The sequence below is a fragment of the Neolamprologus brichardi genome, chromosome 3 (genome assembly GCF_056152115.1).
Source record: "Neolamprologus brichardi isolate AB-2024 chromosome 3, ASM5615211v1, whole genome shotgun sequence".
Taxonomy (NCBI): Eukaryota; Metazoa; Chordata; class Actinopteri; order Cichliformes; family Cichlidae; genus Neolamprologus; species Neolamprologus brichardi.
The window spans coordinates 19861425-19878283 of NC_142106.1; the positions used below are offsets into that span (position 1 = coordinate 19861425).

General features: G+C 40.8%; 2 protein-coding genes across 3 annotated transcripts in view; one reads left to right on the forward strand and one right to left on the reverse strand.

The window, feature by feature from the left end:
• LOC102776928 (uncharacterized) overlaps positions 1-16678 on the forward strand; it is a 32498-nt gene extending 15820 nt beyond the window's left edge. The window contains exons 5-14 of the mRNA XM_087833557.1: positions 2331-2433; positions 2531-2616; positions 3934-4034; positions 5368-5438; positions 10144-10251; positions 11618-11688; positions 11962-12079; positions 12186-12350; positions 12855-12950; positions 13032-16678. Of these exons, the coding sequence (XP_087689683.1) occupies positions 2331-2433; positions 2531-2616; positions 3934-4034; positions 5368-5438; positions 10144-10251; positions 11618-11688; positions 11962-12079; positions 12186-12350; positions 12855-12950; positions 13032-15425 (3313 nt within the window). The 3' untranslated portion in view covers positions 15426-16678. The remainder of the gene's footprint in view (positions 1-2330; positions 2434-2530; positions 2617-3933; positions 4035-5367; positions 5439-10143; positions 10252-11617; positions 11689-11961; positions 12080-12185; positions 12351-12854; positions 12951-13031) is intronic.
• On the reverse strand, positions 7832-9505 carry LOC148103785 (tripartite motif-containing protein 16-like). Of its 2 annotated transcripts, none has more exons than XM_087833754.1 (2): positions 9162-9505; positions 7832-8990 (listed from the first exon to the last, which is right to left on the reverse strand). In XM_087833754.1, exons 1-2 carry the CDS (start codon positions 9503-9505, stop codon positions 7832-7834), a joined length of 1503 nt encoding a protein of 500 aa, XP_087689880.1. The 2 variants fall into 2 exon arrangements, with proteins under 2 accessions (XP_087689880.1, XP_087689874.1); XM_087833748.1 differs by having other exon boundaries at positions 7832-8961; positions 9034-9505.
• Positions 16679-16859: the final 181 nt, after the last annotated feature.

Genomic DNA, 16859 nt, shown 5'->3' on the forward strand with positions numbered 1-16859 from the left:
CTCACCCAAAACCCTGGCTGATTGTGACCCACACCAGTTTTCACACCTTGGCTCATGTGATTAGGTAGAGGATCATCAGGGGTCCATTGTCCCTCTTTGGTGGGAAACTCCTATAGGGCTTAAAATCCGGGACCCTTCACCGCTCTTAGAACTAAAGAAGCTTCTCAGATGAGAGGTGAAACGTCTTCAAGGAAACTTAAAGAAGTCCAGACGCTTTTCTTTCCAAACTCCTTAAAATAACTTAATGGATATAAACTGATCTTAAATTGACAAATGACAAACTGTCTAAACAAAGATTTAAATTCATAATGAAGAGATACAGAAGTCACAGAAAATAACTACAATGTCATTGATTATTGACTATTATTAACAAAAAGATTTAAACTGACAACAAAGAGTTCCGAAATGGCGATAATTGGACAGAAATGGCTGAGAGATGCAAAATAGCAATAAGAAGAATTAAACCACTTGAGGAGATGGCTGCAAGAAGAAAAATGAGAATGGTGTAACCTTGTGATAAAGGGGCATAAAATGGCTGTGAGATACAATATGGTCACAAGGAGGCCAAATGGCTGAAAGTGAACTTAACTTGCATGAAGAGGTGCAAAGTGGCAATAAAGGGGTGTAAAATGGTTAAAAAGATGCAAAATAGGTACAAGGCAACTTATGTTAGCCATGAAAAGATACAAAATGAAGACTGAGAAACTAAAATTGATCACGAAGAGAAAAAACAGTGACGAAGGGAAACGAAATGAGAATACGAGGAAATGCAAAATTGTTACAAGCATACATAATTTGATGACAAAAAGATGAAAATCTCTACAAGAGCGATTAAATAGAAATAAAGAGATGCAAAATGTTGATGAACAGGCATAAAGTGGCTACAAAGGGACATAAAATGAACAAAAAAGCATACAAAATGGGACAAAACAGCAAGAAAGTGATATCCTACATTCAAATCAAAGCACAGCGCTGCTCCAAAGAGACACAAAACAGCTCGGCTGCACCGCAGTTGTGGTTTGTGTGTCCTTGAGCCTGATGTCTTAATCCTCTGTAGGAGGGTTGGTGGTCTTGTGCATCTCTTTCCCCAGGGGCCTGCTGTCTTGTAACCCATTCATGGTAAGGTCACCGCAATGCTGCTTGACAGAATTACTGCATTTATATTGTTCATAGATACGTATTCATGAAGCTTTAATGTAGTTCAAAGAATGAAAAAACTTCCTTTATCTAAACCTTCTTCACCATTTTTACATTTATACCTCGCTGAGGATTTTACATCGTCACCACAGCTTAATATAGAGACAGGAAGTCACGTAAAAAGTGTCCACAAGGTGAGTAAGTTGGCTAAGCTTAGAGGATGTATTGAATGAATGTGCTGAATCATTCAGGTCACCATGTTGAGACTTAGTGCTTACCAAACACACTGAGGGACATACAGGCATGTGGGAGACAGAGAGCAGGAATGTACAGCAACTATACCTGAAATCAATTAGAGAAGAATCTGGATTGTATTGCATCATTTTATGTTCACGATGTACAATATCCACAAAAACTCTGTCATTCAGTTTCAAATTAAGCTGAAGGTTTTGCAGCTGCTTTAACACCGAGCTAAAAGTACCCAAAAAGTTAGTTCTGTTCATCCGGACGTAACGTTTCCAGGTGGAGAAAAGTTTTGTCACTCATCAGGATTTCCTTATCTGGATGATTAAGCATGCATCAAGACTTGGGTATAAGTACTTTTAACGCTGCTTTTCTATCAGCAGACAATAACTCTGTGCAAGAAAGTTTCTATCTCCTAACAACAGTACAATAAGTTACACAATTTGCATTACAGTATTTATTTTAGTTTCTCTTTATCCACTGTGTAGGTTAAAATAAACTGGATGTGTATCGGCACTGAAGTTAATTACTTAAAGAAGTTATTTTTTCCATTTTATTTTACTTTAAGTAACAGGGACGGTGCTTCCAGTCAACAGAAAAATAACTATAAATATCGTCTCAGGCTAATTCCTGAATGAATATATAACATTGTTTCAATGTTGAAAATGAAATGATCATTTAAAAGCAAAAGGTTGGAGTTCACAAAGTGATAAAACTGTGTCTTAAATTTTTTTTTGTTTTTTGTTTTAATTTTAACCTGACCGAGTGAACTGAGTGTACCCTGTACATGTGCAGATGGTAATTAAATCTCTGTGGGGGGGGAGAAACCCAGATCAGCTTAGTGTAATGTTATTTTGATGCCATTTTAATTCTTAATTTCAGCACAATGAGTGTTGTGTTTGCTTTTTATATCGCTTCTCACACTAAATTTAAACATCTTCTTCCTCCAGGTCCAATGAGACCATAGTAGATGAAATCTGCCATGGCAACAGTGAGGCTTTTGGGGTGGAGCGTCTGAGAGAAATGCTGAAACTGCTTCCAGAGTCTGAAGAGGTGACACACACACACACACACGCACACACACACACACGCACATTGATGTGTTTTTTTTATTTTTATTTATCTGATCCATCTTTTTGCACTCATGAAGGTGAAGAAACTGAAGGCACACCGCGGCGAAGTCTCTCAGCTCTCATTGGCTGATTCCTTCATGTACCGGCTGATTCAGGTGCCCAGGTGAGCGCTGAACTTTTACTCAGTTATTCAGTTTTATGCTGCGTTCAACTTTCACTGCAAGTTTCAGATATTCATGCAAGATCCATGTCAATGTGGTGAAACAGTTTTACACTGAAAATACTTCCACTGTCTGTACAGTTTCACCGTTGCATTCACTGAAATACTGCACCAAAAAAGTACATTTTTGTAGTACTTTACTTTGCACAAATTTGCTTATTGAACAGGTTTGTGCCTACCTTTAAATCTTTTTAGACCGGTCTTCTGTTCGCCTCATATCAGATCCAACCTTCGGCCACATTTGTTCTCTCTGTTGCATGGCGAACCGGGCGGAAACACCAAATATTAAACCCCGATTCTTTTGTCCCCGTGATAACAAGAACAGAGAAAACTGACTCATAGTGTGTTAAAACATTTATATTTCTTTTTATTCAGTCATCTTCCGGAAGAGAGAGACCCCTGCACAGCTCAAACGCCAGATGCAAGAGCTCTAACATTTTTAGCTCCACATGTGTCTTATATGGTGTTATTTCTGTACTTCAGACGTCACACACAGTTTCAAACATTGCTTATATGGAAAGTTCCTCTTTTCTGTGTCTTTATCTATTAATATGCCTGTGCACTAAAACTTCCTGTTTTTCAGTCTGGCTGAGCACTTAGTTTGTCAAAAGTGGCCTTGCTCTACAAGCCTTCATTATTAAAGTACATAAAACAATCTAATGAGCAGATACACATTAAAAAATAATTATTTTTCTTAACAACTTACAACATTAAACATAAATACTTTTACTGGCTGCACAGTGGTTACTTTGACTTTATACATTGAAAACATGATGCACTGGTGTGAAACAGTGTTGGGTAAAAGTGGTCTGTGTACCAGCTCTAGCTCTAAGTGGGGAAAAAATGTTTTTGTATCACTAAACAGGACCTTGTGACAGTTAACAGAGCTGACTCACATTGACTCAGGAATCATAACTGTTAATGCATCAATTTGTGCTCAACAAAACAAACAAATGTTAGTAAGTAGCTGCTGCTGGAGCGCTGGTAATGTGGCATCTGCCTTCAGATCATTTCAAAAACATCAAGCTGAATCAATTACATGCCTGCAGCTCCGCCACAAACCAATAACAACATCTCCTTAATGAGATACGCTAAAAATAGTCCCACAGTTCAAACCAATTGCCAGCTGCTGGTATACAGTTACTACGAGAGTATGTAAAGTAGTAGCATTAGCTGTATTTAGTGATGTGTACCAGCTTGGACGCAAAATAAAAATGCATTAATCAATTCATTTTCACCTCTCTCTCTCTCGGTCTGCAGTTACACAGTCCGCATTGAATCCATGCTCTTAAAGGAGGATTTTCCGGCAGCGTGCGAGGCCATGAAACGGGACATTAAGATCCTTCGCGCCGCCATCAAAGGTAACACGCTCGCAGCATCATCGGTACACGGATGAGCTGCTCTCTGTGTGCAGCCGCTGTTGGGAGCTCACACAGGCCCCAGCTCTGGTTTCTCTTCTCTTACTTATTGTCTCAGTGTCAACGCAGAGCAGAGAACGACCAGAACCAACACTGAGTGTGTTACAATGTTGTATTCCTTACCACAAGCAAATGTGCTGCAGGAGGCAGGTAGAGTTTGTGTGGCCAGACTGCTTCTATCTCTGTTGTATGAACTGAAATGACTGAGAGAATGGCATGAACACCAACAATGGTGGTGGAGCTGTAAAAGTTTTTAGAGCAAACTCATCAACTTTTTAAAATTAATTTTACATTTAAAGAAAAAAGTAACGTTTGACTCCTGACACTGTGATCAGGGCACTGAGGTAAAGTGGAGTTTGGTCAAATATACAATAAATAATAAGTGTTTAAAGTTGCATAAAGCATGTTTATAGTTACACTCTGAGATGCAGCTCATTACTGCTGATGAACCCTATCTCTGTGTCTCGGCAATGAACAAACAACAAAGAAATCACACCGACTCACATCCATCAAAAACATTAAAAACCAACAGAAAAGTTATTTTGCTTGACTCCAAACATGAGGTTCGGTTTGGGGTCGTCATCAGTGATGACATCGATGTCAGAGGATTCATTTAGCTTCAGAATCACCGCGCAGAGGTATAACCAAGAAGCTTCTAGAAACACTTTCACAGATTTAGCTTTTTAATGCTTCAGTTGTGTCACAATGTCTCAGAATCAGTACTTTCACCTTTATGTGAAGGAGTGAGCCGTTTGATTCAGAAGTTGTAAAAAAAATAAAGAAAGAAAAGAGATCTGTGTATGACACTCTGGAATATTTTTTACCTAAAATAATAATAAAAAAAATGAAAAGAAATAAAACGCAATAAATCTGGACTGAATATCACTTTGTCGTTGGTGCAGAAATACCTGCAGTAAAGCCTTCTCCTCTTCGTTTACACCCTCCACCCAATACAGACCAACACCTTCAGTATTTTTAGCAGTGTGTGTGTGAACTTGATAACTGCCTGAACTGTTAACTAACCTTCCACATGCTAACACTGCATGTGATAATACAGCAAACCCACTGAGATTTTAGCATCATGAGCTTATGTTATCTGTATCTTTACTGCACAGGTTTTGTGTTTTACATTCACCTCCTTTCCCCTGTGTTTTTTTTCTCTTTACTCTCTTTTTACACAGTTATTTCCAGCAGGTGATGCTTTTGCATTGGTTTATCCTTTATGTACTGACACAAATGAAGACATCATTTCTTTTACTTTGTCTCCGTCCTCCAGAATTAATGTGTTGCGAGGAGCTCCATGCTGTTCTCCACCTGGTGCTGCAGGCCGGAAACCTTCTTAACGCTGTGAGTAGGAAAAAAAAACATTGTACAGCATCAATGAATAATTAGATGAGGGAGAAAAAGTGGATAGATGGTGGAAGAATAAAAAGAAATACAAGAAGGAAGAAGAGGCAACAAAAGGTTTTTAGTTTTCACCCTTTATTTCCGTGAAAGTAATTTAATATTAGAATTCTGGTTTATTTCCTGTTTCTGTACATAACCTAAAACTTTGCATGGGCACTTTTTTTCAGAGTATGTCAAGATGAAAAGGTGAGGTGCAAATTAAAAAAGAAATGCTAAGATGACATTAAAACAAAGCAGTGTTTTCATAGAACTTCTCTTCCTTATTATAATCAGACGTAATATACTCTTTTTAAAAACACTCACATATATTGATACGAGTGTCAAGTGGTCACTGGAGGCTGGCTCCAAAATTGAGTCAGTCCCAAAAAAACTCTAATGTTTAAATGTTCAACTTTAGATCAGAATTAAACATGTTTACTGTGTGCCACAAATAGATTTAGATTCATATGTACAGTTTTAACCATGAGATTAACTGTAACTTTGGCTACGTTCACACTGCAGGTCTTAATGCTCAATTCCAATTTTTTTTGATCAAATCTGACTTTTTTTGTCTGCTTGTTCACACTACAGATAAAATGTGACAGCAAACGCGCTCTAGTGTGAACCCTCAAAGCGGCCCGCATGTGCAAAAGAAGACGTCACACACAACGCGCTCTGTTTAGATCCAGACCGAACAGTATTATTTGACTGATGGCCTTAATATAAAGACTTCGGACTTTACGTTTCCCAATTTTGCTTTAAATTATAAAGTTATTTTGTTAATTACATATGGCCTAATAATTATCCTAATTGCTGTTTTAGAGAGGAGCGGTGTTTCAAAGGATAGTTGCAGATTTCTGTCAGAATCTGCAGATTATACAGTACAAATAAAATGTTCACGTTTCTCCAACGTTGTCTTCCCAACAGTTTCACTGACATCTACACGGGATGGCCAGGAAGCGTTCACAATGTCTTGTCCGGCGCTGATAATTGGCATCTGTCTTGTGTCAGTGACGTAAAAAAGACGGATTTAATGCGACATGACCGTTCAAACAGCAGTCGCTTTCTAAAACATCAGATATGTATTGGATTCAGCACCACATACGAAAGTGACCCAGATCGGATTTGAAAATATCGGATTTGTGTCATTCACACTGTTCACACATGATCGGATATGGGTCGCATAGGGTCAAAAAAGTCGGATTTCATGCGCTTTCGCCTGCAGTGTGAACGTAGCCTTAGACTTCAAGTTATCATCTAAAAATAGGCTCTTGTTTTAAAAACTGACATGATGGCGGCCAAAACCATGCATGACAGCATGGTGGCTAAATCCATCATTTAATTACAGTCAGGGTATCACTATGACCAATTTATCACTCACAAATTGATTGGAAATAATATAGTGTCTTCTAAAGGTTTTAAATTTCAAAATGATTTATTTTAATTCATAACTGTTGGTTGTCTTATACACAGTGTGGACCAATGACATGCATTCATTGGTGAACAGATGTAGAAATCAGAAATCAGTTCAAAATGTTACAGTGACTGAAAATGATGAAAGAAAATCATACAAAAACTATTTATGAATCTGAGTAAAAGTTCAAATTGTGGATCTAAACAAAATTTTATGCATAAAACAGGTTGGTGCACTAAATTAAGCAGCCTCCAAAGAGGATATTTAAATCAAATTATTAATTTTGAACGGCATGGAAATAACGATATGACCAACACAGCTACACATTAATTAATAAAATCAGAGTATGCTGTATGTATATGTAGGTATAGTTAAAGGTGAAAGAAAATTAGATCCCAAATAACTGCAAATTCATTCATGAGCATAAAAAGCTGCAGTTATCAATGTTAAAAAAAACAAAAGCAAGCCTGTTTCTTGAACTGATTGATTATTTCAACAACAACAAATAAATGTAAATGTAATGAAAATTTTCTCTGTTCAAACAAAGTCAGTTATTAATTAGACAATAAATGATATGATATGATATCAAAATAGTATCTGTAAAGTGTGACTGACAGGAAATTGCACAACGATGAGTGCTCTGCAAAAATGTGGAGACCAAAGAAACTGCAAACTAAAACAGACATTTTAACCAACATTGTTTTGTAAGTAAATCAACATTTCACTGCATAATAATGAGAATATGCCCACATGCTATCCATTCTAATAATATTGCCTAAGGGAAGTATGTACATGTAAATGGACTAGTGTAGAGATGGATCCCATGTCAGAGGCAACAAAGTGGGCATTAGTGACAATGTCGTCTGAGCAACGATGATGGAGACCAAAGGAAAGTCAAAACTCAAAAATCACATTTTAATCAACTGTCCCTCAGTGACATTTATTTAAGTTTAATGAATTCTGCAGAGACGCCCTCAAAAAATAAAAGTCCAGCATAGAGCGGCTGAGTGAATGTGGTCTGGACTCTGTGGAGGAGAGTCATGGTTTCAGAGACGCTGTAGAAAGACAGAATACCTGCTCTGTGATCCAGGTACACTCCTACTCTGGAGGACCGAGGACCTGAGAGGTCAGTTTGGACTTTGTTGTGCCAAAATTGAAAACTGCATGTGTTACAATATAATGCCCAAGATTTGTGATTATATCCAAATCCACATTTATCTAAGCTTCCTGCTCTGCTGATATTCTTGTATGCGACTGCTACACGAACTCCTCCACCTCTCCACTCCACCTCCCAGTAACAACGTCCAGTCAGACTCTCTCTACTCAGGACCTGAGGCCATACAGTGAATCTGTCTGGATGATCAGAATAAGACTGTTGTTGTTTCATTCTTGTTACGTTTCTGTTCCCCTCAGATAATAACAGATATCTAAATGCTGTGTTTGGATCCAGTGTGATTTCACATGAATATTTTAAGAATCCAGCTCTGGTCTTTGGCTCTGCTGGTGACAGTAAAACATCCTCTTCAGTGACTGTCAGTGAGATGTTTGTCCATTCCTCTCTCAGAATGTCCTGTAGTTTATCTCTGGTCTCTGACACAGCTGCTGTCACATCCTCAAAGTAGCTCAGAGGACGAATATTGATGCTGGATGAGTGTGTAGACTCACTGAGTGCTGACAGTGAGGGGTAGTTGTGTAGAAACTGGTTGTGATCCTCTGTGTGTGAGAGCTGCTCCAGCTCGCCGTCTTTCCTCTTCAGCTCAGCGATCTCCTGCTCCAGCTTCTCCTGAAGCTCTTTGACTCGACTCACTTCAGTTTCCTGCTGGGATCTGACCTGCTGCTTCACATCAGAGCTTCTTTTCTGGAGGAGACGGATCAGCTCAGTGAACATCTTCTCACTGTCCTCCACTGCTTTATCAGCAGAGCCATTGATGGCCTCCACCTCCTGGTGAAGCAGCTTCACATCTTTCTCTCGCTCCTGGATTCTCTGCTGGATGTTTAGTCGTCTCACCTCGAGCTCCTTCTGCTTCTCAGTCCTTTCTGCTGCAGCTGGGACTGTTTCATGGTCTTTATGTTCGTCCATTGTGCAGAGATAACAGATACTCTGCTGATCAGTACGACAGAAAATCTTCATCACCTCATCATGACGAGAGCAGATGTTCTCCTGGAGCTTCACAGAAGTTTTAACAAGCGTATGCTTTCTAAAAGTTTGAGATTCATAGTGAGGTTGGAGGTGTTTCTCACAGTAAGAGGCCAGACAGACTAAACAGGACTTGATGGCTTTCAGCTTCCTCCCAGTGCAGACATCACAGGCCACATCTTCAGGTCCAGCATAGCAGTGATCAGCTGGAGCAGCTTGGAGTCCAGTCTTCTTCAGCTGCTCCACTAAAGCTGCTAACATGGTGTTTTTAACCAGGAAAGGCCTCGGTATGAAAGTCTTCCTGCACTGAGGGCAGCTGTGGATTTTCTTCTTCTCTTCCTCTTTGTCCCACAAAGTGTTAATACAGTTCATGCAGTAGCTGTGTCCACAGGCTGTAGTCACCGGATCCTTCAGTAGATCCAAACAGATCGAACAAGAGAAGGTTTCTCGGTCCAGCTGAACTCCTTTCTGCTCCATTTCTCCTCTCAGTGTCAGTGACTGTGCGAGTTTCTCTAAAACTGATGCAATACCGGAAAAGATTTGGGTGTTTTTCTGAAACAGGAAGTGGGAGTGGTTATGAGGTCTTGACTTATTCCAAGAGGAGGAGTGGTTTCAAGCAGATGGCGTGTGGTCATTTTTTACACAGCAGAGCACATTTAAAAATGTTTGTCTGTGTTAAATTGTTCGGAGGTTGATAGTACCTCAACAACATTGCTTTTGAGGTACTACTTTTATTTCTGACGGTTTAGATTGCTAGTTTGAGCAGAAGTTGTATTTTAGTGTCAGATACTAAGATTATGTAAATAAGCTGTCATTTAAAATCTCAGGGTCTGAATGCATGAGCTCATTTGACTGTCATGACACAATGATTCCAGAAAAAGTGTATTTATGTTCATTTAATTGATAAATGTTTAACAGAATGAGCTGATAATTGGGCAATACATGTTAGGTGTACAGTCAAACTGGAGACTCGCTGTCTCTTCTCTCTCATATCAGGTAGACTATGGAGACCAACTGCTTTGTGGGAAATGTAGTTTTATTGCTTCAGATTCTGTTGTTCAAGTGTTTGACTGTTCACCAGTATGAGTTTAATTTCTGTTCTATGTGCGTTGCAGGGAGGTTATGCAGGAAACGCAGTAGGCTTCAAGCTGTCGTCCCTCCTGTCTCTGGCTGACACCAAAGCTAACAAACCAGGCATGAACCTGCTGCACTTTGTCGCTCTGGTGAGTAACGTCATTGTTCATTTCATTTTTGCACATACGCCAGTGTGGCTGAAGTCACAAAAACAGTTAAAATGCTCTTTGGTTGTCAGGCACCATTGGTGAATGAGATTCATCTGAATTTGCTCAAGGTTATGGATGTAGTCGGCTGTGCTGGTTGGCACTCATTGGCAGGAGGTCAGGGACACTACTTCTGGATGGATAGGCTGGAGATGTGGTCCCTCTTTCTTTTTTTTCTTTTCTTTTAGGGAGGAAGACCCTAAAGACCCTATTTTTTATGGGGAATCACACCTTTAGAGTTTCCAGGGAAGATCTATGCTATGATGTGGTTGTCATCCTGCTATTGCTTTGGATGTTTGCCATTGTTACAGGCTACTTGGTACCTGGACAACTGCAACCAGAGCTTGGTTCACATTACAGTCAATAAGTCATACTTATTCCTGGAGAGTGGTGGACTCCGCCACTGCTGGTTTTGTACAGACTCGTTCAGATCTGGTGGTCTCAGAAACACGTCTCTCCTTTTTGCAGATGATACAATCCTTTTTTTGATTAATCTATTAATGAAATTAGCTCTTGAGACAGTAGGAGTTTGAAGCACAGTGTGAAGTGGTTACAATGAAAATTAGCAGATCCACGTCTTGGGCTGTGGCACACTAGAAAATGGTTTGAGTGGTGAAGAGAGACCTGAAGCTGAAGGGGAAGCTGTTGAGTAACTAGTCGATATAAATTCGAACCCTCAGAATAAAATTGCAGATACAACAGGTGGAAATTAGTTTATTCTGACAAGTTGTTGGTTGAGCTTCAGAGAGTGTGATGCTCAGTAGTTCAGGAGGGGCTCAGAATAGAGCTCCAGGTAAGTCCTACTGGTAAAAGGCCTAAACATGCTGGTGAGATTATGTCTTTAAGGTGATTTCATGCAATGTCTACCAGAAGGGGACCCTGGGGCAGAGAATGGGTCTCTTTATGTGAGCACCTCTGTACCACCAAAATGAGCAAGAGGAAGTAGTTGGAGAGAGAGGGGGTCTCATGATTGGATGGATGGAGCATCTTTGATATTTTTTGCCCCTTTGCACCATTTCACATGTTGTTGTGGTTATTTTTTGATGTTGCAGATGGTTTCCATTTCTTCATTAAATTTATGGGTTGATTCTGCCCTCTGACCTCTTGGCTCCTCGTCCATCTGTGTGCGTTTGGTGTTTCACTGTCTGTGTGGATCAGTTAGTTTAGCTCTTTAAACAGAGTGAAGTGTGAGAGTTGTATGAATGTAGAGTTTAATGTCTCTAAAACCTAAATGTTAAACCTCTGGGAGCTCAAAAACAAATGAACATTAGATTTTTGTCTCATGTTTTGTTGTTTTGGTTTTCTATAGGAAGCCCATAAAAAAGATGAGAAGCTCTTGGAGTTTCCTCTCAAGCTGAGTCACATCCAGGCTGCAGCCAGGTCAGACATCACTTCATATTAATCACATATTAAATACTACAGTTGTCCATATACACCACTACATTTCTCCATCAACCTGTTTGGTGGGGATTTATTTATTATACTCCTTCTTTCCATCATCTTATTACATCTCTACAGAATCTGAGTGAACACCGCCCCCTGCTGGTTTCTTTTCAGTCCTTCATTTGATACTTAAATTACACCAGGCACAAAATGAATGAAACCAGAGCAGAAATGAGGCTACATGGATTTGTGTTTCCCTTCCTTTGGTAGGATCTCATTGGAAACGTTGGATGCTGAGCTGCATTTGCTGACATCTCGCACACACTCGGTGGAGGAGAGCATCCAGAGAGACACAGAGCTGCTGCAGCAACTGGACAGCTTTCTGCAGGTAACACACATAGCAGTATTTTAGTTTTACATAATCTTTAAATAAGTGTGTAATTTAAAAAGTAATTTTGTGCCTATTCACGTTTGTGTTTTTATGTTTGTCTCAGCATGCCACATCATCACTCTGCTCACTCCGCGGCAGTCGGCAACAGCTAAAGAGGGAAGGCAGCGAGCTGATCGACTTTTTCTGCGAGGACAGAGACACTTTCAGGCTGGACGACTGTTTCAGCATCTTCCACACCTTCTGCTCCAGGTTCACAAATGCTGTCAAGGTACAACTATGAATGCAAATCCATTACACGAGCTGTACAACAATCCACACAAGATCCAGTAGATGTGGTTAAAACTGTTGGTATACTTCAACTGATACATTAGTGTCCATCCCATATTTCATAACACTTCTGATTTACAGTTTAACATATTATTTTCTAAACCTTCCGTTTTGTGTGATTGCCAACAATATCACCATTGTTGGCTTCTTGGCTCAAGTGTGTCTCCATTGCCTCTGAGTAGTTTGAATTCCCAAACCCCTCTCACACGATGAGCTGTTGACAGAGACACAAACACCAGACCATAAATCAGGCATAAGAGGAGAAGTTGTATTTAAGGCTCAATGGTTCACAGTTTGTTTTATTTTTTGTTTTGTTTGCTTTGGTTTGTGCATCAGGATCTGATGCACACAGGAATGTTTTTCGACATGCATAATATCTGTAGGCTATGGAGGACCAGAAGAGTCATGCGCATCAGGAAAATAACTTCTCTTTCTCTTTTTGAAGGAGAACACGGAGAGGGAGGCGAAGGAGGCAGCTCGTCGTCAGCGGATACAAGAGCTGGAGGAGAAGAAGAGGCACTCCTGGGCTGGAGGAGAAAAGGTAGGATGACGTACGCAGACACTGTAAAACAAAGTCAATCAAAGATGTCTAATGATCATCCACTCTCTGTTCCCGTTATAGGTGGATGGAGTCTTTGGGCTGCGCTGCCACAGTGAGCTTGACATGTCCACTGCTTTGTCGCGGCATGACGAGGCCGGACTGTTGATGGAACTCCTGACCCCTAGGTCCCACCCTCGCTCACCAGTGAACAACTCCCACAGTCCTCTGGGACATGCTGTGAGCTTACGTCGTTCCCGGAAGTCTCCATCCTGCTCACCATCTATTGCTGCTGAGCAGGAACTAAGCACTTTCCTGGAAAAGGCGACTGATCGCAAAAACACTCAGCAAAGAGGCAAAGGGAGCAGTTTTCCATCTCCCTCAAGTCCAGGATTCCCAGTGTCCACCCAGACGGCACCACAAAACTCCTCATCACCTTCCAAAAGGAGTCCAAAAAACAAAACCCATGCAACTGCCACTTACCTCAGCCAAAATGCTACCCAGACTTGTGCAAATGCCACTAATCGTGCAAATGAACTTGCAGTCAAACCTACCTCTGACTCAAACCAGCAATCTGAACACAACAACAAAAGCAGCAGTGATCAACCTGGCATGGGTTTAAGCAGCCATGCAACACTTACAACAAGAAAACCAAAAGATGTTGAACTGGTTTTAACTCAGCGGACTGACTGCACTGATAAGAGGTTTCAACAGAGCACCACTGCTACAGGAAACATGGTGGTGGTTTTAGAGAAATGCACGTTGGTTCCTGAGCTAAAAGTGTTTGGCAGTGGCGACACTCTCACAAGTCATAGCGAAAACAGACATGTTGGTCTTCATCAAGATGATGTGACAATCACAGATTTGGAAGAAGAGAAAGGGGATGAATTGCAAGTTGATAAGGTGCATAATAATGGCCAACTGATTGTAAATCCAAAACAATCTGATGAGCAAGTCGGTGAGCTCAGCTCTTCTTCAACACCAAGAGAGGGCGATGAAGGGCAAGAGGATAAGGTGGTTGTATGGTGTGTGACGGGTGTGTGCGAGGCTACAAGTGACACACAAAGCACCTATGCAGAAACTGAAAAAGATCAGCATAAGGGTGATAACCAAGGAGGAAAGAAACAAGCTTCCTCTGCTTTAGCCAATGACATGCCTTCAGAACCTCAACCGGCCAATGAAAAACCAGTGCCTGTACCCATCAGCAGCCAACCAGTGCCTGTCCCCCGCTGTGATGACACATCACTGCTTGTTTCTTCCTCTATGTGGCGCCCGAAAGAACCTCCAACACCTAATGTAGTGCCTGCTCACACAGCAGATGCTTCTGAGAAAGATAAAGAACTGGAGGAAGAAGCAGAAGTGTCCACCAACAGGAACCGTGATGGAGTGACCGTCTCAAAACAATCAACAGAAGTGAAAAGCAAAAACAACATGGCTTCTAAAGACTCAACCAGTAAAACTGCAAAAGCAGCTTCTTCCACCAAAGTAAAAGCAGAACCAGCAACTCCATCTAAACTACCCAGCAAGAGCCTTCATACGTCTAAAGTCCAAACTAATGGGAAGAAACCTACCCCAAACACTATCTCTGCATCTGGCAAATCCAAATCTATCCGGACCCTCACAACCTCCGAGAACAAGGACATGAGGAGGGTTGTGCCAATATCCAGGACCAACAGAAGTCCATCCAGAATCAAACATACAGAGAAGAATCGAGGCTCCTCCAGCACCGCAGTGCCCACCAGTCTGACTCCCTCAAAACGAAGCAGTGCTTCCCCTCGACGAGTAGCGAGGCCTGCAAATGCTCCTTCATCCCGACAATCTGGGATCCTCAAGACCTTGGATCCAAAGGACTCAAAGAACCAGAATGTTTCAGGTACTCAGCCATCTGCCCGAGAACAGAACAAGGACTTTCAAGGAAAGATGTCCAGCCAAAAGCCTTTAATGAAACCTAAAGCCCAGCAGGAGGAGAAGATCTGTCGCTCCACACTGCGGGCACTCTCTCAGGGTGGAAGAAGTGGAGGAGGAGGCAGCATCAGTGCTCCTGCCACTCCTTTGCGCAAAGCCACAAGCTCTTCATCATCTGTGTTTCCGGGTTTTGCACGGAGCACAGCCTCTTCTTCTTTCAGACGTACTCACACCAACCTTGCTGTTCCTGCTGCTTCCCACTCCCCCAACATTGGGTCAGACCCCTCCCCCAAACCTTCTTCCAAGACCTCCTCCTCTGTTACCCCATCCAGCACCTCCTTGCCTATTACGCGATCAAGATCACTAAGGGTCCATGCGTCAGCAAGATCCTCAGATGTCCAAAAACTCTCCCCCTTCTCACAGAGGAAGTCTCAGAGCGTCAAATCATCTCCCCGTGCATCGCGCCATGACTTGCTGGCTCCCCCTAAAGGCCACAGACGGAATGACAGTGACAGTGACAAGTCCGCTCATTCTCAGGACTCGGTCTTGCCCACAAGGCCGCGCTGGAGATAAGCTCTTGGTTGTTTTGTTTTGAGGATTTTTTCCTAATCACTCCTCCTTCAGGAAAGTCAGGAGATACATCTATTATGAAATGTAGATACCTTTTAAAATGTTCAAGTTTAATTTGAGTAACAAAGGAAGATACAATCCAATGTGAAACAATGAGATTGTCTCGTTTGGATGTAAATCTTGTTTGTTACCTTGTTTGTTTGTTATTATAAGGTTTAAGTGCATCGGAGCTGAAATGTTCACTACGTTTTCTTTGTACTATATTGTCCTTGTAATGTACTTTAAACAACCACAGAGGGGAAAAATAACTTGTTTTCAAGGTATATTTTTATTCTTTCTAAATCTATTAATTGAGAGTACAAAGATTAATGACAATAATGACCTCTCCTCGCGACCTCAGGAAAGCCGATGTCTTATCAGAAATCACAGACCTTTGTTTTGGTCGGAGTGAAGCTCTGAGATCTCTGGATGAGTCGGGAAATGACTACAGCCTGTGACGTGATTGCTAACAAGCTTTCAGTCAAAACCACACTAACACTAGCAGTTCTGAATAATTTGGTGGCCGTAGCCATGACTTGATCTCTCCTATTAGGCCTACAGACGCTTGAGTCAGTCTGTCCGTTAATCCACAGACTAAAGGCTCCTACTATGAGAGTAAGGGCTACGCCGTATTGTATGAAAGAAACTATTACAACCAACATACAAACTGCAAATTTAAACACTGAATTGAAAAGAGGGGAGCTAAAAGAAGCAAACAGAGTGAATAAAATCTAATTTCATTTTATTTATACTCCCTTTGATTTATTCCTGTGGTACTTTTTTTCCTTTTTGAAAGAAAAATATCTGCAGCTATAAAGATGTACATCTTTGGAGTATCCTGAAAATTCTGCAGTTTTTAAAGGTCATGTGACTGAATGCCTTTTCGATTCACAAGCACCTTTAACTGCACGAACCGTGCTGCAGAATCTCTTTAATCCCGGCTGGACTTATATAGAAATAATAATATTACTACAATACTAATTGTGTTTTTATAAAGCCTGACATAACTAATCTTTGAGAGCGGTGGTGTCTTTTTTAAAAAACACGATCAGTTTAAACAAGGAGATATTTATAACTGATTAAAAACAGACACTTTCTGACTTCCTTGGAAAATTCAAGTTGTGTTTCATATGAGGACATTTTTATGTTTATCTGTCTTTATTTATGTATGTATGTAATGTTTCCCTACTAATTAATAAAGCATTGTTCCTCTGTCACTCTGCGCACTTCATTCAAAGACTGTATTGCACTTTTTCCTGCCAGAAGACAATGTTTTAATTGAAATAGACTGAAATATCTTGCTTCAAGTGGATGAATGTCTGGAAACATTCACTTTAACACCAAGCACATTTGAAACTATCTACACATTTCCAATTCTTACAGCTGCATTTTGTATCT

Coding starts and splice junctions, on each gene's coding strand:
- LOC148103785 (XM_087833748.1), bottom strand. CDS start 9,505: ATGGAGCAGAAAGGAGTTCAGCTGGACCGAGAAACCTTCTCTTGTTCG. Junction 8,962..9,033: donor GGAGAACATCTGCTCTCGTC/ATGATGAGGTGA, acceptor CAATGGACGAAC/ATAAAGACCATGAAACAGTC.